Source organism: Falco naumanni, chromosome 2 (genome assembly GCF_017639655.2).
Source record: "Falco naumanni isolate bFalNau1 chromosome 2, bFalNau1.pat, whole genome shotgun sequence".
Classification (NCBI taxonomy): Eukaryota; Metazoa; Chordata; class Aves; order Falconiformes; family Falconidae; genus Falco; species Falco naumanni.
In genome coordinates, this window is record NC_054055.1 from 5095051 (window position 1) to 5115171 (window position 20121).

General features: G+C 46.7%; 1 protein-coding gene across 1 annotated transcript in view; it reads left to right on the top strand.

Moving 5' to 3' along the window:
• The window catches only part of MYO7A (myosin VIIA), a 69377-nt gene that overhangs the window by 11764 nt on the left and 37492 nt on the right, over positions 1-20121 (top strand). The window contains 11 exon segments of the mRNA XM_040583456.1: positions 752-873; positions 2433-2575; positions 2677-2790; positions 3666-3819; positions 4458-4534; positions 5438-5557; positions 6780-6922; positions 7298-7508; positions 7990-8125; positions 8514-8620; positions 17097-17234. Of these exon segments, the coding sequence (XP_040439390.1) occupies positions 752-873; positions 2433-2575; positions 2677-2790; positions 3666-3819; positions 4458-4534; positions 5438-5557; positions 6780-6922; positions 7298-7508; positions 7990-8125; positions 8514-8620; positions 17097-17234 (1465 nt within the window).

The following is a 20121-nucleotide window of genomic DNA, read 5'->3' on the forward strand; positions in this document are numbered from 1 at the left end:
CAGTGTGACAGTGGCCAGCCAGCCCTCAGAAGTGAGGCAATTTGGCCATGGAACCAGGGCTGGTTACTGAACACCAGGAAGGTCCATTTCAATTACTTATATTGGCTCCCTCATATATCAGGCTGTAGACTCACACCGAAAGATGTCTGCCCAGCTCTTCCTCTCATACCATCACAAGGTAACGGCAGTTATCTTCCAGTGGAGAGAAAGCTTTGAGGAGTAACTCTTGCTTCCTGCCCCACGATCTTCTCCTCTCCTACCTGCCCATTGGTAGGGCAAGCCTAGGGGACCTGTGAAAGTGTCTTTCTGCCACTTAAAAGGCAGTATTTCACAGTCTGCTTTGTGGTGCATTTTGGTGGTGAAGATGCCCCAGGGGACCAGCTAGCCCCTGGATCACAGGGTCATGGTCTGCTGTCCATAGCTGGAAAAACACTGTCTGAAAGTTCTTCATGACCTTCTCACTGCTGATTGAATGATGGTATTTGCTGGAAAGACCCAAACCCAAGCAACAGGTTGGGCCAAATGGGCTGTAAAACAAATCTGGATCTCGCCTAGAAGCTGTCTGGTAGTGTGCCCTACCATTTGTCCTACAACCAGTTCTCAGGATGCTGGAAACCCATCCGTAGTGGCCTCACCCTACCTGTGCTCACAGAAGAGGCACAGAGACAGCAGTCCTTTTGGAGACAGAGAGAGGGACCCGGGCAGGGATGCAGCAGGCTTTCACTGACCTCGGTTCCTGTTGTCTTTGCAGCGGTGAATCCGGAGCAGGGAAGACAGAGAGCACAAAACTGATTCTGCAGTTCCTGGCAGCAATCAGCGGTCAGCACTCCTGGATTGAGCAACAGGTCCTGGAGGCAAATCCCATCTTGGAAGGTGAGGCCCTCAGATAATGGAAGCATTTTTTTGTTGGGGAAAAAAAACCCATCAGATTCAGGAAACCCAAAATATGGGCAAATGTAAGTTACTTTTGTTGCATTTTGAGTTTCAAAAGTGACAAAATAAAAAAAAAATCAGAAACAATGATATAAACATTTGTTAAAAAGAATATTCATTTTCTTTCCACCTGAATTTACTTTTCGCAAGACTAATAATCATTGATTCGGGGCCTCAAATTTTCCATTAATATTTTTGACCACTATTGCTGAAAGTGAAGCATTTCAGCTGACCTGAATTTTTTTCCCAATTGTTTTATTTACTTAAAATTGAAAATACTGGGTTTTCCACTTAAATCAGTACTTTTCCCAAAAAATTTCAAAACAGAAACCTGAATTTTACCTAATTCTCTGTGTAGTCTGTGATTTCAAAAACGCTGATCACCAAATACACAAAGCTCTTTTGAAAAATTTCCCCACCTCTTCCAGTGCTGGAATTATAACTGTATGCAGAGCACCCATATCCTGTAAATGCTGCATTCAGCTACCTAGATTTTTGTTTTATTTGACCATAGCTGCAAAAATCCTATTCTTTGCTGGTTCAGCAGAACATGAGATTAATTTGACCGGAGCTTCACAGACCAAACACCTTGTGCTAGCAACACACGATAGCAAACCCCACCTTTTCCTTCCAAGATCAGTGAATGGCAACAGAATGTAGAATAAGAAATAAAGGCAGTTCAAGGAATAACCAGATAACGATAATCAGCTTGTGGCCTCAGTAGGTTTCAGTTATGGCATGAAGGACACAACGAGGTTCTCAGGGCACCTCAGGGCTGCCTGACCACTGGCATTGCACAGCATCATGGTGCATGGCATGCACTCAGGGCGGTTTTGAACACACTGCATCACTTCTAGGGTTGAAGGGAAGAGATTTGCAAATGCAAATACATTTTAAAGATCTCCATCACCTGCCAGCAATCCTGGAGCATAAATTCCAGGGCATGTTGGCCAGGGTGCTCATGCCAGCAGTCCTCACCCACACAGAGGACAGACATGGGTATCTGTGTCCGCACAGTCTGTTTGCAGGGAGAAGTCTTCTGCTGAGGGTTGGGTTAGTCCTCTATATTTCACTGAAGAACCAGCTCTTTCCTTTCCCTCTCAGTCACCAAATCACTCACCAGCAGCTCTGTCATTTCCTGCATAGCGTCACCTTGCACGCTGCGGCATCCTCCTGCCAGCCTTGCTCAGCCCACTTGTATTTCATCGGCTGCTGCCAAAATCCTGCTGTCATAGCCCTTCTTCCTGGATAAGGTCACCCCATCCTCATGGCTCTTTCTCTGTGATCCTCTCTGCATTTCCGAGGACAGCCATCTGCTATATATCCTGTTTCCCCACACTGAGATGGAATTGAGCCAGCCAGCCTTAAGGGAAAGGCTTTGGGGCTGCTCTTGACCCCCTCAGCCTCACTCTTCTAGGGTTTTTTTTTGCCCATGAAACCAGATCCATGACCCTCTCTGCATCAGGTCCTCTCCAACCTGCTGTGATTCCTCCCTGCAGCTTTCGGGAATGCAAAGACCATCCGTAATGACAACTCCAGCCGATTCGGGAAGTACATTGACATCCACTTCAACAAAAGGGGAGCCATTGAGGGGGCGAAGATTGAGCAGTACCTGCTAGAGAAGTCCCGGGTCTGCAGGCAGGTAAGGTGATGCACCTGCAAGGTGTGGGAGCTGGCAGTGCCCCGGTCGACCTTTGTAGTGCTGTTGTCCTCGCAGAGCTGACACGTGCTCTTCTACTGCAGGCCCAGGATGAGAGGAATTACCACGTGTTTTATTGCATGCTGAGAGGCATGACGATGGAGCAGAAGAAGAAGCTGGGTCTTGGGAAAGCCACGGACTACAACTACCTTGCGATGGTGAGAGCGCAGCGAAGCAGAGGTTCAGTGGGGTGATGCAGTGAGAGCTTGTCAGCAAGGTAGAAAGAAGAGAGCGGTGCTTTCTCTGCAGCTAAGAGCTGCTTTGCTGCTTGTGACCTTCCTGAGTCTTAGCCACAGGGCTTGTGGGACTTGTTTGTCCCACCACCACAAGCTTCACAGCCTTAGTGCAAACCCCTACCCCTGTGTATAGACTGGGTTATTTTCACTCTTCCTGTGGGGCAGGGCAGAGGCTTGGATGCTTTTGGTGTTTGGTGCCCTGACCACTTGTTTGGAAATAACCAAGGTGTTAGATATGACCCAATGCTCTTGCAGCAGAGACAGACAGGGAGGAGTGCGTGGCTGGGTGGTGCGTTCTCAGCAGCACACAGTGCCAGGCTGTCTCTGCTCCACATGCCTGACTGAGCCAGTGATCTCCAGCCCCACTTCCTACGTACCAGCATGGCAATCCAGAGGAGCTGGTAGAAGCAGGTGTAATTTAGGCTGGCCCGTCAGCAGCAAGATGGGACCCAGCTTTCTAGCTGGATGAGTGGAAGCCTCTGGCACATTTCGTTCTCAGTCTTTATCCCCATCTCAGGGAGCATTTTCTCCTCTTCTGACTACACCAGGCACAGGGTAGTTGGGGACAGCAGGGTAAGTGCAGGTCACAGGGCTGAGCACTAAATCATAGTATACACTGAAGGGCAGAGCGAGATCCACAGGTTCAAAATCTTCTTTTGCTCATTCATCCTGTGAACAAAAATGTCTACTGATTTAGGATGTCTACTGATGTAGGGGCAAGCCCTGCACAGGTTAGAGTTATACCCAGGTGCTCTCTGCTTTGGCCCACGCACTGTGTGACCTCTTTGCCTCCCCAGGGTAACTGCACAACCTGCGATGGCAGAGATGATAGCAAGGAGTACGCCAATATCCGCTCTGCAATGAAGGTCCTTATGTTCACCGACACGGAGAACTGGGAGATCTCCAAGCTGCTGGCTGCCATCCTGCACATGGGGAACCTGCAGTACGAAGGTAAAAAGGGCCAGATATGGGGATGGGGTCCAGCACACCTCTGCTCTTTATTCTGCATGGTGAGAGGGAGCCAAGCTCAGGGACAGAGGGCTGTGTCCAGACCACCTGCCATGGTGCCATGCCAGGGACTCAGGTGCTCATTGTGGCATGTCAGAAAGGGCGAATAAGTCTACCTGCACACCCTGCAGGGCTGCCAGACTCCAGTATCCCCAGCGACATCCACCTTTTCTGAATGTAGGGAGGATGAATACGGCCACAGGCCATTCAGTAGACTCAGGTTCTGCAAGGAGAGACTAATGGAGTGTTTGACGAGTGCCTGTGTGGTTGGACATGCCTTTGTAAACCTCCCTGCTGTCAGAAATGGCACAGTGATTTACAAAGCCTCTTTGGAAGTCAGAAAGCTAGAAACATTTTTACCCCACCAGTCATTTAGGGTGTCTGGCAGAGCAGCGTACAGGTCCTTTGCAGCCAGCAGCAGGACTCCAGGTGCTGCATGAGCTTTTCTCTCCCTTCTGATGGGTAGATTTTGACTGGCCATCACACCGAGGTGGTGGAGTAGGACCCTTTCCCTCACCCCGTCCACCTTCTGCAGAGCCACATCCCTTGCTGATGGCTTTCCTCCTGCTTTCTTCCCCCAGCTCGGACCTATGACAACCTGGATGCCTGCGAGGTTGTTCAGTCTGCGTCGCTAATCACTGCAGCATCATTGCTGGAGGTCAGTGGCTCTGCAGTGCTGCGGTTCCCTTTCTGGCTTGTTCTCATATTTCTAGTATTGTGGCAAAGCTTCCTCCGAGCCAGGCTCTCCTTGCACCACCAGCTCTAGGAGGCTGAAGAGACCTGGGTAAGCCATACTTTGCCCTGTACTGGCTGCATGAAGGTGGATGTCTCCATCTGAGCTGGCTATCTGAGCTTCCCCTCATACAAGTGGAGAGAAACAGAACCTTTGGTGGCAAGTCATCCTAAAAAAGGCATCCGAAAAGCTCAGTCCCTAAAAAACGAGTGTTTCTCTCATTGAGTTCATTGCAGTAGCTGAGACAGAGATGTCACTTATACTGTGTGTATCTGAAGTAAGGTGAGGTGGCCCACACCCAAACCATCCACACAGTGCTTGGAGCATCCTTCAGTGGCCTCCCCAGCAGGTAACAGCGCTCTCTCAAGGGACACCATCTCATCTCCATAGGCACCGCTGGTCCCAGAGTATGATCCACAGCTGTCTGCAGGCTGGTTTTGTGTACTTTAGGGGGTGGACATTTCCCTGGCTTGATCTCAGAAGTATGAAAAGGGGTCAAGGGGATGCAAAGCTACACTCATGCTGGTAGGATACAGCTTTGCAGACTTTGCTTTGTTATCTGCTCTCCCCATGCCTCATTAGCATCTGACATTAAGTCACAAGGACAATTTCCATGGTAAAACACTGTATAAAAGTGTTAACTACTCTCTGAAAATGCCTGTGACATCATTTGAGATATTTGCCCTGTATAGCTGAGAAAAGTCAGTTGCCACCAGCCATGGAGGGCTGCGCTGTTCCCCTCTGGCCATGCACGTTCAGGCCAGGCCATTCTAAGAACACCTTGTGTTTTATAAAGTCAGCAGCAGTGTTTGGTGGTGTCTCTACCAGGTTGACCCTCAGGACGTGATGAACTGCCTTACCAGCCGGACTATAATCACCAGGGGTGAGACTGTCTCCACCCCTCTCAGCATGGAACAAGCGCTGGATGTGAGGGACGCTTTTGTAAAGGTAAGTCTTTGGACATTCCCTTCTGCTCCTGTCGATAAATAGAAGAAATCCGCTACTTTTGAGCCCAGGGCGTCCAGTGCCCAGGAGAAGTGTCTCACTTGGTGCCCACATGAGCTCAGATAAGCAGATGGCCTTGAAACTCTGTTGTCATTGGGATGGACGCAGAGCTGAGATGGAAGGAGAAGGTTAGATAGCCTGGCCTTCAGAGGATTTGAAATCTGGGCTTGAGACTGTCTATACTCAAAGGTGACCTATGGAAGGGGCCAGCCTTCTGAGGTGACTTCAACTTCAGGAAAAGATCCCACCTTGAGCCCCAGGGTTAGATCCCCAGCTGCTATAAATCAGAGCAGCATTACCATGAATTGCAGGATTTGGGCATGTCTGCAGCAGTAAATAAAGCTGAATTTCACAGTAGCAGGAACAGAGCAGTTCAGCAGCCATCAGAGCACTTAAAGCATCACCTGAGGCTTTGGGGTGATGGAGGTTGATGGGGTGGGTCTGCATCATTGCTGTGCTGTTTGCAGCCCCACGTAAGGTTGCAAAACAAGCATCAGTGGCATACTTTGGCCAGCTTGGGCTCCCTGCTCTGCCTGTGGGGAACCGGTAGATCAAGCTAGCTGGTATGATACCTAACTAGTTTGCAAATCCAGGCAGTGACTACTCTAGTGGTGATGGGTGTTTGAATCAGGCTCCCCTCCTGGTAGCACTGCTGTAACTTATACAAAAGAAATTAATAATGCTGTAAAACATGGAGTTCTGGAACTGCTGAAGCAGCAGTAGCTGCTTCATTAAATCAGCAGATTGTTCAGCTGGTGCCACAACATTTAAGTCAGCACCTTGCCCAGGCGAGATGTCCTTGGCTTGTGTCATATGACTCTGCTGATCTGCAGAAAGAGATGTTTAGAAACCAAGAAAAGGACTGTCTGGCTTTACAGCAAGCCTATAGATCCAAAATTTAGGACTATCCAAAGCTGGGATTTTGCTTTCAATTGTCTTTTATCCAGGCTTTCAGGTCCATTTTCTTTGATCTACATAACAGCTGCTGAAGCTTTAAACTATGCCAAGAGTCTGGCATAGATGTTGCTGAGTGTGTCCTCAGGGACTGTCCAGTTGCTGGCCATGCTTTAGGGAAGCCTGTGCCATCGTGAATGAAGTGGTGCTGTGGACTAGCAGGGCAACCTGCTAACCTGTCTCAGTGACCTCCATCTTTGGGACATTGCAGGGAATTTATGGGCGGCTTTTTGTGTGGATCGTGGAGAAGATCAATGCTGCAATTTACAGACCTCCTTCCCAGGAACTGAAAAGTATCAGGAGATCCATCGGCCTCCTTGACATCTTTGGCTTTGAGAACTTCACTGTCAACAGGTATGGAGCCTGCAAAAGGACAACCAGATCTTAACGTCCCTTCACCAGCCCAAGCTCAAGGTCTTGCAGGCCTTTCACTTCTCCTGAGGTGAACAGGACTGGGCCAAGTCATTTTCTGTATGAGAGATTATCAGAGCTAATCATTTTTATGTGGGAGCAGACAAATTTCCTGAACTGTTTGGTTTAAGCTACACACTTATAATGGCTATTAACGTTTTTGGAGAGAGAAACTGGTTATCTGAACCGATAAGGAAATTCTCAGCCAACAGCAACCTTACTGAGTGGTTGATGTGGTCTGAGAGTATTGCTTCAAGCATGGAGAAAGATAGACCATGGTGGATCTAAAGTGGCCTTTCCTTGACCTTCCCTCCACAGTTTTGAGCAGCTTTGCATTAACTTTGCAAATGAAAACCTGCAGCAATTCTTTGTGCGCCACGTCTTCAAACTAGAGCAGGAGGAGTACAACCTGGAGAACATCAACTGGCAGCACATTGAGTTCACAGATAACCAGGATGCCTTGGACATGATTGCCATCAAGCCCATGAACATCATCTCCCTCATTGACGAGGAGAGCAAGTTCCCCAAGGTGTGTTTTGGGCTCAGCCCTGCTGCCAGTGACTCTCTGGTTTTTACCCCCTTTGCACTTGCATGCTGGCACCCTGTGAGAGGTCTGATCAGCCCCAAACACACATTCATCAGTGGGTTGCCTATGCATAGCTTTTATTGCTCTGTCACATTTTCTTCCATGAGTATCACAACCAAAATTAAAACAAGTTAGCATTTCTGATGGAAGGACATGCCTGCAAGAGGCTCGAGAATAGCCTTTGAAAAAGTTTAAGAGAAAATAACATTATATATACTCCCTTTGGAGCACTATGTTGAATATAGCACAATATACTAGTGATATTTAATCAATTTCTTTAATTTCTGCACTTGAGATACACCTTCCAACACTTCACAAAATAAATACACATTGTCACCCAAGACAAAAAAGAAATGCACTATTGATTGGAAAATTATTTCAATTGGACAAACCCTGGTTTAACATCAGATCTTTTCCTGCACAGGGTACAGATGCCACCATGTTACACAAGCTGAACTCCCAGCACAAGCTTAACACCAACTATATTCCTCCAAAGAATAACTACGAAACCCAGTTTGGCATCAACCACTTTGCTGGAATTGTTTATTACGAAACAAAAGGTATGGGGCAGCTCCAGTGGCACTGCAGTTGTGAGGGGATGCTCGGGGGAAGGTGATCTGCTGCTGCATTGGAGCAGAGCAGGACTGTGCTCCTTTCCTGGATGCAATGACTTGGCCCTTCAGTGGTGTGTATGAGCTGCAGTTTGGTGCTTTTCTGTTTGTGTGTGCCCATGACAGAATTGCAGTGCTTTGCACGACATGCATCTTTGATCCAGTCTCAAGATGCACCTCTTTCTTCCTTCTCTTGGTCTCCCTTTCTCTGCCCACTCATCACTACCACTACCTCCCCAAGAACAGCCAGTATTCCAGCAATCCAGCGGCTGCTTGTAGAGCACATACTGCCCATGTTGCACTGTGTCATCTCTCTATTGTCCCATTATTTCTCTAGGTTTCTTGGAGAAAAACAGGGACACGCTGCATGGAGACATCATTCAGCTGGTGCATTCCTCAAAAAACAAATTCATCAAGCAGATCTTCCAAGCAGATGTGGCAATGGTAATGCAGGCGGGAGAAGACCTTTATTCACAAGGAGGGGTGTTCTTGGGGAGGAGTGGAAGATTTGTAAGAGTCATATTGCTCTGATGCTGTTTGGGGTGTTTCAGACCTGTTAGTGTGAGCCAGCCATCAGAAAGCATTAATGCAGTGTCACGGGTACACCCATGCTCACGCCCCCAGTTCACTGCATTCAGCTCGTCAAATATTATTTTGCACTGTGATTGCTCCTGTCTTGTGCAGGGTGGGAGCGATAAGGTTTGTGTTTGTAGAAATCCAAGAGAGAGCTAGCCCCTTGAGCTGAATAGTCCAGATCTGTGTATAATAGAGCGAGAAGTGAAAACCAAATACCTGTAGACCAGAGCAGAACGAAGGGACAATCCAGCTGGCCCTTAAGCACAGCAGCAGGACTGGGAGGGACCACCCAACAGTCTTGTTTGGCTGTAAAGACAGCAGAGAGAGGGGACACCAGTTACACAAGCTGAACTTCAAAGTTCCCCTTTCCACATCCCAGTCCTCCAGGAGCATATGTGCTTACTCCATGCTCAGTGTGGGAGAAGATCATGTGTGCTGAAGCTTTGAAGAAAGGCACAGTTATTGCTTTAACCCTTCCTACCCCGTCTGAGCATTTATTACTGGGATATCAGCTTAAATGCTGAGATTAGTGACTATTTCCATTAAAAACACAAATATATGATGTTTTCTTGAGTAAGTTGAACATCTACATCTCCCCACTAAAACGTCATCAGTCCCACTCCCAAAATTGAAGTACAAACTGTTTTAAACTATCAACCTTGCAGAACCTGAAAGTCTACACAGGTAGGTCACCATGGCCGAATCCCCCAGTCCTTCCCCGGGCAAAGCTATGGGACTGCCAAGGGTGTGGGGATACAATTTTCCAATGCAACCAAGTTTTTTGGAAGCTGGAGTCCTATTTCCAAATGCCAGCCAAGGCCACTGATGGTCCAAGGGACTTAGGGACTTTCAGGAGTGCCAAACAGTTTTAAGTGCTCAATTCCTTTGCTTGCTAAGGCAAAGGAATGGTTAAATTCCCAAGAAATGTCTTTAAATAGGCTGCAGACAGTTTTGCAAGCCTTGTTTGTAACCTTTAGCCATTCAGTTTTGCTCCTGCTGAAATGAATGATCAATGTTAATTAGGAACAAGATAACATTTATCAGGGATTGACAAATATTGACAAATATTTATTGGCACCACACTCCCGGTGGGTTCAGAGCTATCCCCAGATGTGGATGCTCATGCTGAACTAGACGCTAACTCCCTTAGCATCAGTGCTGCCATTTACTTTGCTTTTTATTGCTTGTTCCTCACTGCTTTTTATTTTCAGTGCAAGCTTTGCAGTTCACCTTGGATACGATTTCTTGCTTCTTTGGGCAAAGCAGAGATGCACTCTGGGGAATCGATGAGAGGGAGCGCTCAGTTTTACAGAGTCATGTAGGCTTCTTCACAGGGACATTTACCAAGCATCTTTAAAAGATAATGGAAGTATATAATAGCAAAATTGAAATCTTCACCTGGGCATTGTCTGCAACCTGAGACCTTTTAAAGCATCAGAGCAGTTCTTTTTGAGATAAACATATATTTTTTTATTGTTCCATTAAAAATATTCAGAATCTGTCCCGAGTAGTAGCCCCTGTGCTTTGATACTTTAACAATCTCTGTTTTTCTTTTTTGAATGAGAGATTTGTAGCCAGACTGGCATGGAACTGCAAGAGGAGCAAACATTGTGCACCAGCTCCCCTAAGTACACACAATGTTAGTGTGAACTGGGAGCGCACAAATCCCCTGAGCACGATGTAAACAAAACTGCTCAGACAAGCAGGATCCAACATGGGGCTGAGATGATTTTGCCATTGCTTTCCATCAAAATTCAATAATCTTTGCAGCCTCTTTCTTAAAACATTCCCCAAAAGAAGGAGCATATGAGCCTGGGTCGTAGGAATTGATTGCATGTAGCAAAGAGCTGGGACAAAGGCTCTTCTTGGAAGTGTGCACGCCTTCGCCAAGCATCAGTGAGACAACCCGTGGAGAAACCTTTCAGAGGCACTCAGGCCAGGTCAATCAAATCTATCTTCCCTTAAGAAGAGAGAAGTGGCTGCTCTGCTAAGAGCTAAATCAAATAATGAGGTGTTTTGCTCAACAGCTTCCAACCTTTGGTCCTCAGGAGCTTACCGAGGAGTTTGTAACATTTTGTGAGTCAGTGAAAAGCAAGTCCGTATCTGCTTTACCTTCAGCCTTTCAAATGGGATCCTTACGTGCCAGAAACTTGAGAAAGCCACACACCAGAGGAGTTTGAAAACTAGTCGAGAGTGTTTATTTGAATGCAGTAGTAACTGTTTGGTCTCTGAAAGACATAATATTTGTGCACAACAAAAACTGTGTGGTGAACTGGGTATTGCTGGAGCACATGGGTATGTGAAGCTGGTTTTATGCATGCCCATCGTGGAGGAGGCCTATTTGCATGTGTTTGCTGAATTGGAACATTGCTTTGAGTGGTGCCAGGTGAAATGATGGATTCTGTGGGAATTGTACACCATTACTCTGAGGAATCAGCTAGTGTGGTCTGACAGCACTGCTTGCTCAAGGAACAGGTAGAATGAGAAGTGGAGGATGGAAACTGGTGAAGGGAAAAACAAATAGGAAATTTGGGGGATTTCCCCTTGGCAAAAATATCAATTCTATGGAAAAATATTTGATTTGTTGGATTAAAATCCAAGAAGAAGGGAGGGATTTCTTTAGAATTTTGGTGAAAATCTGTTTTTTCCCCTGGCATCTTCCCAACTGCTGTGTATTGAGAGCACCGGTCACAGGAGAGCAGGGATGTGAGAGGGAGAGGAGTGGGGATGGCTGAAACTGAATGGATAATGAGTGACATTAAAAGATGTAGAAGAGTTGTTCCAAGAAGCAAAATCTGGACAGTGGCAGCTTCAGGGGTGTCCCTCAGCTTCAGGGATGTGAACATGGAAAAAAGGGGAAAAGCCAGGAGGGGGATAGACAACACTCTAAGAATGAATTTGTTTGTAAAATATTTTAACATCTGGACCACCAAGATTAACAATGTCAGGATCCCATTTCGGTTATTCTTTCTTTTCACTATTTGCTCTTCTCTGTCTCTGTTTTGTTTTTGTTTTTCACCCGTGCTTCACGTAGTTTCTCTGTGGCTATGCATCCAGCACATTTGGCCAGTCGCCCACACCCACACCAAAGGTAAACTGAATACACGAGTTCCTCTGTTATATATTCATTCTCCTTGGCAAGGATTGTGCTTTGCTCTTGTTGGTTTATTCCTCTTCTTGCACTATCTATAGAAGATCCATTTCAAGCATCCAATGTGATGGAGAGCATTTTTACAGCTTGTTGAATAGATACAGGTGTATGACTGTAATTTATTTCTAGAATTCAGCTCAGAAGAGCTTTGTAACGACAGGAATTTGGTTTGGATAAAATCAGAACCAGCCTGAGCAAAAGTTCGGAGGATTTTTTTCTGATATTTGAATCATGGTTCATCTGTGGGATTTGGTGGTTGTTTATCATGGTGCCACTGTTGGGTTCAGTGGGACATTATTCCTCCATGCAACTGCAAATCTGGCCCTGTATTGCCCTTTTGGGGGCAGGAAGCTGACAGCTCGTGTGTGAAGAGAGACTCCTGGATTGCATTTCTGGATTGCTTGGAAATGCCATCATTCTAGGTGGGGTTAGTTCTTGTCCAGAGGAGAGTTCAAATCCAAGCCTTCAAAGACACAGTTAATATTGAACTTTGCCATGATCACCAAAACATGCTCTTGGCACATTTTTAGGTCTTTTCTGTTGCATCTCAACTCCTGACTGGTTCTGATAGCCTCCCAAACCTTTCTTGCTAGATATTTGGCCATAGGGTAGCATACTGTGTGCTAAAGTTTTTATGTTAGCTTTGCAACTCTGCTCACATTTCCATGACAATCTTTTGATAGCCAGAGGGTTATGTTCGAGATAGATCTGACTTTCCAAATTCAGATCCTTGCATGGGGCTGAATTTCAACCCTTCTTACCTGTGCAGTGTCTCGGATGTTTGGACTTGGAATTCCAATGAGGGGGATCAGACCCTAAATGACCCGAAGCCATTCATTCCAGAGTTGGACTCCTTTCCTCTCCATATCATGATTGCAAACTGTTTAGATTGCAGCATTTCATTGGGCCTGTCTAGAGTGGTAGCAATGCCACGCACACACACACAAAAATCCTTCCTGAGTTAGCACATAGTGGGATTAAATCCAGGAGAAGCTTGTTGTGCAAAATCTCTTAGAAAAGCCCAGGCCAGTCTTTTTCTCTGAAGACAACAGGAGATACAGAGAAATGGGAGGCATAATGCTGATGATTTCTATGAGTTTTGTTGTTGTCATAGTTGTTCTCATAATATAGCCTCTAGTTTTGTACATTTTCTAATTAATAATAGTTGACAGCATTTGTCGGGCACTGAGGCAAGGGTGGAACAGCCAAGCCACCAAAAGTTTTCCAAATACATCAACATCACATCAACATCAGTAAGTTTTATAAAATGGGGGTGTAGTTCAAAATAGGGGGGTGTAGTTCCAAACTCATCACTGTTATGTAGCCCATGTCAGCTTTGCATCTGAAGGCACTTTCCAGACAGCACAGCCTTTAGGAAAGAGACTGTCTCTTCACTATATGTACTGTCTCTTCACTATATGTCACTGCAGAACCTGCTGTGAGGGGCCCTCAACTTTCTCTGGTCATCTGGAGGCCATCCAAGTGACATTGCATATAACAAAATAACAAACAAAAACCATCATTTTTCTCAGACTTCAGAAAAAAGGCTGAGAAGCATCATGTCGTGTTGCTATGGTCCATTTTAGTGACCTTATAGTCCTAAAGAGATGAGATGACCCTCCTTTGACCAGAACCTTTCCCCACAGTACTGCCGGGGGTACATGCTTCTCTCTCTCTCCCTAACTCACCTTAAGAAATTAATCTTTCTGCATTTCCACCAAAGCCATCGCTCTGTCAGGCCTAGTGCTGAGCACTGTTCCTGGTTCACCATGCAGCCTTCTCCTTAAAGGAGGAGAAGGTGCAGAGGGACAGCATTAGTAATTCCTACCATTTCTGTCTCAGTGACATTTCTCCTTTTAACTTGCCTTTCGCCTTGCTTCTGTTTACTTGGTTTGGATGTCAAAAACTAAAAAAACCTTTGTCATCATCCTTGCTCAGGCTCTGGGTCTGTATGAAGACCATCCTACCCACCATAACTTTGCGTCCAACTTAATCCACTGAACCTGCCGGGTGCAGATAGGCTGAGCTGGTAACTGCCTTCTCAGCTGTGGACATGTAAGTACCTAAACATGTCCAAGACACCAGAGGAAGGAGCCTGAATAGGTCCCTAGAGATTTTACAGCTCCACAGAGATGCTGGGAAATGTCCTGATGCTCCAGCTGTGCCACTGGACATCTTGGACACCCCATGCTGGGGAGACATACTCTTGTGTTCTTCTGGTGATATCCTGCCTTGACTTTTATCTTTATGTTACTGCAAACAACCGTGAATGTGTTTGCACCCCTAAAGTTCAGGCTGGCTTGAGTTGGCAGAAAGAAGTAGCATTGAAGGTTGTCTGAATGTTGTGCTGGTCTGCCCATCCTTCTGAATTCTCTTCTGAGATGGAGCTTCTCTGTAACCACGTAATTCTCTTCCTTTTTCTTATTTTTCTTTTCCATTTTTTTCCCTTTGATGCTGAGCACAGACTGAGTGATTATTCAGTGCCCCAGTCTGGGCTACAGAACCTGTGGATCCCGTTCGTCCTTCCCTGTGACACACAGGTCTCATCCTCCCTTGCGCTAGGCTCTGTATGGACACCTGTGAAGAGATAAGCTGAGTCTCAAAGATGTTACAGTTTCAAGAGTTTGAAAGCTAAGACATGTCTGGCCAGGAGAAAAGCCGAATGTACTCAGCTCTTTCTCCTTCAGGCTATGGAGCCTGGGTCTGGTTTTAGCTAAAAAATGCTCCTCCTGGGCAGTAAAACCTCTATTTTCGCTGCCTTGCTAGGCTGTGTTGGCAGGCTGCTCCACTCCTTTTTTTGGCCGTTTTGTTGGGATAAGGAAAGAGGTGTGATTCTCCCCACACTGGTGTTGAGGTGAGGTGAGAGGAACCGCGATGACTTCAGTGGTGTCACCCTGTCCCTGCAGGAGGAAGCCGATGCAAAGCCCTTGTATGAGTATTCATTTTGTGCCTGAGAGCCCAGTTAGTGCCCATAGGGCTGGTGCCCACCGCTGAGAGGGGTCTGTGCACCAGTGTCAGGGCCAGGAAGCATGTGAATGGATGGGATGGTGCAGTCTTGAGAAGAGGAGCCCAGACCACTCTGACAATTTGGATAGGAAGACAAGCTGCTTTCTGGCTGCTGTCCCTTCCCTCCAACCCCTCCCAGCAAAAAGCTGTCAGGTGCAAGGATGGAGAAACCATCACTGCTTTTTACCAGAGCTAGATGCATGCAGGGAAGCAATGCAAGGCATCAGTGACCTAGAGAGGCAGGTCCTGCTGTCTGGGAGCAAACCGCTCATGCATTCCCTTGTAGACACTCGTACAAAGTCTTGCACCCTTCCTACCACCACAGCTGAAAAATGACCTCTCCCAGACAAGCCCAAATTGACAAGCCTAGCTAACATGCAATTGCTTCCAACTTCTGGCCCTGCTCCTGCATCTGTTGCTGCTTCTAACCCCTGCGGCTACCCTTCCACATTTCAGAGAGGTGACCCCTTGCACATAATTAGCAAAGTAATAAGAAAACATTAATCAAAGCTATCCAGACCAGGATTCTTGCTGAAACAGCCTATTCTTCATCAAATCTGTGATAGAATGTGAGTGCCAGACTCTACAGTGCTCTGCAGGTAGCAGCTGCATCCATTAATTACTCTAGATTTGTTAACAGTTTGTCCCTTCAGTGGAGGATTGTACTGGCAGAGATCACCTATAGCTGCCCCTGCTTCCTGGTGTGTGCATGAACTGGGTTTTCTCTTGTTGGAATTCCATGATGATTTTGTGTTTGTGTTGACTGGGTTTGTCTCAACATCATATCCAGCCTGAGCTGTGCAAATTCCCTGCCCATGGTGAGGGCGTTGGACTAGATGACATTCATTGTCCCTTCCAACCTGAACAATCTGTGATTGTATGAAATTCCTCCATTTTGGGGGGTGGGAATGTTATCTGGCAGGTTATTAGGGCTGTATGATGAAGCACACTTAAAGATTTTGGAGAAGTGGAAATTAAACTCACCACCTTGTGAAACATAACAGCAAGACCAGTGCAAACAGGGACTTTGTGCCTCCACAAGTGGCTTGACCACCGGTAAAGAAGAGGATGTTTGGAGGAAAAATGCTTTAAAATCCTGCTGGAATCTTCCCTTTGGGAAATCCCTAGCCATTAGGTCATGCCACAGCTTGCCCTATTTTTTATTTGGGGAATGTTGCATACTGGTGCTTAAGTGTTCCTCCAACCCACCGGCAGTACCTGCTATCCCACAAAGGCTCCCTGAACACCAGACCCTACGAGACACACAGCATCGCTGTGACTGATGTGTGATGAGCTCAGGTGATAGTGACTGACACATAAAATGGGCTAGGGGCTTCATTTAGCCTGGAGGTGGTTTAACAAGGTTCTCCCAGGGCAGGGAGAAGGGCCTATTAAGGGAAACATCTCTGTTCTGCTTTAGAAACACTTGCCCCAAAATGGAGATTGGATTATTAACTTAACCAAGGGAGCTAAACTAAGCAAAATAACTCAAAATCATCCTGATTTGCCCTAAATACCTACCTCATTTAGTCTAGCCAATATTCTTTTCCAAACAGCTCTAATCTTCTCTGTAGTACAGGCTGAGGTATATAGACCTTACTAGAAGTTTCTAGAACTGTTGTAGAGTCGCTCTGCAGCAGAAGTGCCCTGGCTTTCTTTTTACCCTACATGGGTCTCTGGTCCTACATTCCAGGGAGCAGGAAGGGCTCAGCCTGACATAACGAACCATTAGAGAGGAGTTGGCATGGCCATGCTGCAATGCATGGGGACAGGGAAGCCCAAGCCGTTCCCAAGGAGCATCCCTGGGCAGATGCATTGCCCCAAGCTGCAATATAGAGTTTTTCGATGGTCCAGAAGAGGCTGTTTGCCCTCATGGGCAGATCTTCCTCATGGCTTTGCATAGGGCAGATAGGATTGCCAGTCACCCAGGAAGGTTTGAGCAGGAGAAATTAAATGATGGCGCTTTTCCTCCCTGGGTAGAGGTGTATGGAGCAGGTTGTCAGAGTCTGGCCATTGCAAGCTGTCCAGCTCTGCCCCTGCCCCTCTCCTGCCACAACACTTAACCGCCTCTGGCCTTGCTCCCTCCTCCAGCCCCGGCTGTTGCGGGAGGTTCCCGGGGATGTGGCCGGAGGGGAAAGGCACTGTTATCCTTTCATTTCCTGAGCCCGCTCCGCTGCGGTTTTGCAGGGAGCGGAGACGAGGAAGCGCTCGCCGACGCTCAGCAGCCAGTTCAAGCGGTCCCTGGAGCTGTTGATGAGGACTCTCAGCGTGTGCCAGCCCTTTTTTGTTCGCTGCATCAAGCCCAATGAGTACAAGAAGCCCATGGTAAGTCCTGCTTTTCTCTCCTGGTAGCTTTTTGTACAGGACTGGCCGCGGGGTCACGCTGCCCTGGAGCTAATGACAAAACTCCTTGGGGCATCAGTGGAGTCAGGATTGATCCTGGGTGCTTAGGAAGCCAACCCACAGCCTATTCCACCAGCAAGGGGTTCACCAAAGGGTGGGCAAAATCAGGCACTTGCTTTGCGATCCCATAGCACCCCAAAACTTTTTTCACAGAGGGGACCTCCTGCCCCTGCTTTTCTTCCCAAGGACAACCTGGAGGAATTCAGCCTGCATCCCTTTTTCCTATTTGGAAATGTCTCTGAATTTCCATAGGGATAGGTGCCACCCTACCAGGTGAGCTGTAGGGCCCTGGGTTTAGTCCCTATGGCAGGGTTCAACATTTCCTAAAAGTTATCCCCCTCCCCACGAGTTTTCTCCAAAATCTTTGCTCCCATTAGTTCTCACTCAGTTTCAACCCTGTTTTATCCTTTCAGCTGCTTTCCCCCCACAATTGCCAAAGCTCAATCCTAAAAGCAGAGAAAAATAGAGGCAAAATAGCACAGAGGAATGGTGAGAGGAATTGTTTTGCTGTGATGCCTAGGGACTTGCTTCAAAAGCAACAAACACTCTGGGGACAAACTTGAAGAAGCAAATGAAAGGGAAGGAGGTAGCTGTAAATCCCTTTGACCACAAAATGGTCATGCAGGGAACTCTGAGATTTGCAGTTAACAGTAAACAATAAGGCAGGTGCTGAACATCCCAATCCCACGGTCAGCACCTTGCAGGATTGGTCCCTGGTGCTGTTAGCAATCACCGTTAGCTGCTCACCACTATTAATAGTGATACTGCTTGGTGAGGACAAGCTTCATTTAAAAATAATTCCAACTATTTGTTTCTTTGAATCATTTTGCCTGTGCCTTGGCACTTAACCTAGCCAGAGCTGGAGCTTTATCTAAAGTTGGTGTCTGTTAGCAAAGCTCAACTGACTGCAAAAAAACCCATAAAATACTGAATTTAGGAGCTGTTACATACAAGCAGTGTTTGTTTGAAACTTACTTTTGCTGTTCAGTGAACCTGGTGTGATGCAGGGTGAAAGTTCTGGAGGCTCTCAGAGCAGTTTGCTGTGCCTTTATTCTGGTTTTTGTAAGCATAAAAAAGGGCCTAATAGCATATTAATGGAATATTTTGGGTTAATATTTAACAATATGTCTGATCTGAGGTCATCTTTTGAGCTGAGATCAACCTTCTTAAGAAGACCTTCTTTAAGAACATGTGATGTTGAGGAATAGATGTATATCCTGAACTGATGTTAACAAATTATTCCCAGTGCCCTGACTGTGAGCTGCTTTTACACCCAGATGGCTGGGATTAGGTCTGGCATTTTCTGTCTGTAGGAAGTCTGTATTTCATCAGTTCTTGCAAGCATTAAGCCAGAAGTCTCTGTCCAACCCATTTATCTACAAAACTTTCAGTGAGACACAAAAACAGCTATGATTTTGAAATAATTGGACAAAGAAATTAACCTCCCCATTAAAGTAATGAGTAGATGAGCTAACACTGAATTAGAGACTTCAGTGCTATATAATATGAAATGTGAATTCTTGCCAAATTTATTTTGGGCCATGGTTTAATAACACAAAGGAGAAAAACAAACAAACAAACAACAAAAAAAACCCCAACAGCCAGCTAATGGTACACAGAGCTGTACAGGGTGACTGCAAAAGAGAACATTTTCTGAGAGTTCATTTTCTGTCCCTGGCTTTGAAGGAAAGTGTACTGATAGTGATAGGAAATGGGATAGTGGGAAGTGAAAGGTCAGTGGAAAGTCCTGACTGTTTGTTACTTTATGTTATTTTAAAACTTTTGCTTCCTTCTAAATGTGCTTTTGGGGGTGGGGGTGGGTGGGTGTTGGAAATTGTTTGCATCAGGATGCTGGCTGGAGTTCTCTGGGTCTGTACATCATCCCATGCTGCTGTTTCCGGGCATTGCTCTGTTGTTCTGGTTAGTGCAAGAGAAAAGTGTGGGATGAAATAGGTAACAAGCCACGCAAAGTCAAACCTGTTTCCAGCAGCCTGTGCCTCATCAGGCCTGGATGCCGGGAGCACACGGTTGCCCATATGTGCAATGAACTAGCCCTACAAACACTGGAGGGTTATTTGCAAGCCCACAACCGTACACACACCCTTCTGCTTCATGGCAATGGGAGACAGAGGAACACACACCTCTTTCCTCTGCACCTTTCTCATCCTCAAGACCCACTTCAGATAGAGACAGCTTGAGACCAAATCTGGGTGATGCTACTTTCTGCCTTTTCCTCGCTCATCTGTTGTCTTCTCCTGGGATCAGGATCTGCCTCACTTCACTCCAGCCCTTTCATGGTTAAGTGGCTGCTGTGAGCTAATCAAAAATCTCCCTCCAGGGATGGGGAGATGGGTGCATCCATAGGGAATATCCTCCTGTCCCAGCAGGTGCACCTGGGATACAGGGGTATCTGAGATACAGGCACATACCTAGCTCTCCTCACCCACTGCAGGGAGAGCCGAGGTGACTCACATTTTAGATGCTCCTATCTGTACATGCACAGATCCTTACATTTTAGACAGCTGAAGGGACGGCAGATGAATAACACCCTGGCAGTAATTCTTTGGCCCAGGCTGAGATTTACTGTCCTGAGTTTCTGTGGTGTGCCAGCACCACACCATGTCCACCTTTGGTTTAGACTTGGGTTGAGCACTATTTGGATGCTCCCAGCAGACAACACAGGCTGCAAGAGGGTGCTCTCAGGGGCTCCAGGATCCTTCCTAATGCACTAAAGCATGGCAGAGATTTTCCTAAGCCTCCCTTTGCTTCAGCAGATCTGCTCACCTAGCAGCACCACGCATCCTCCTCC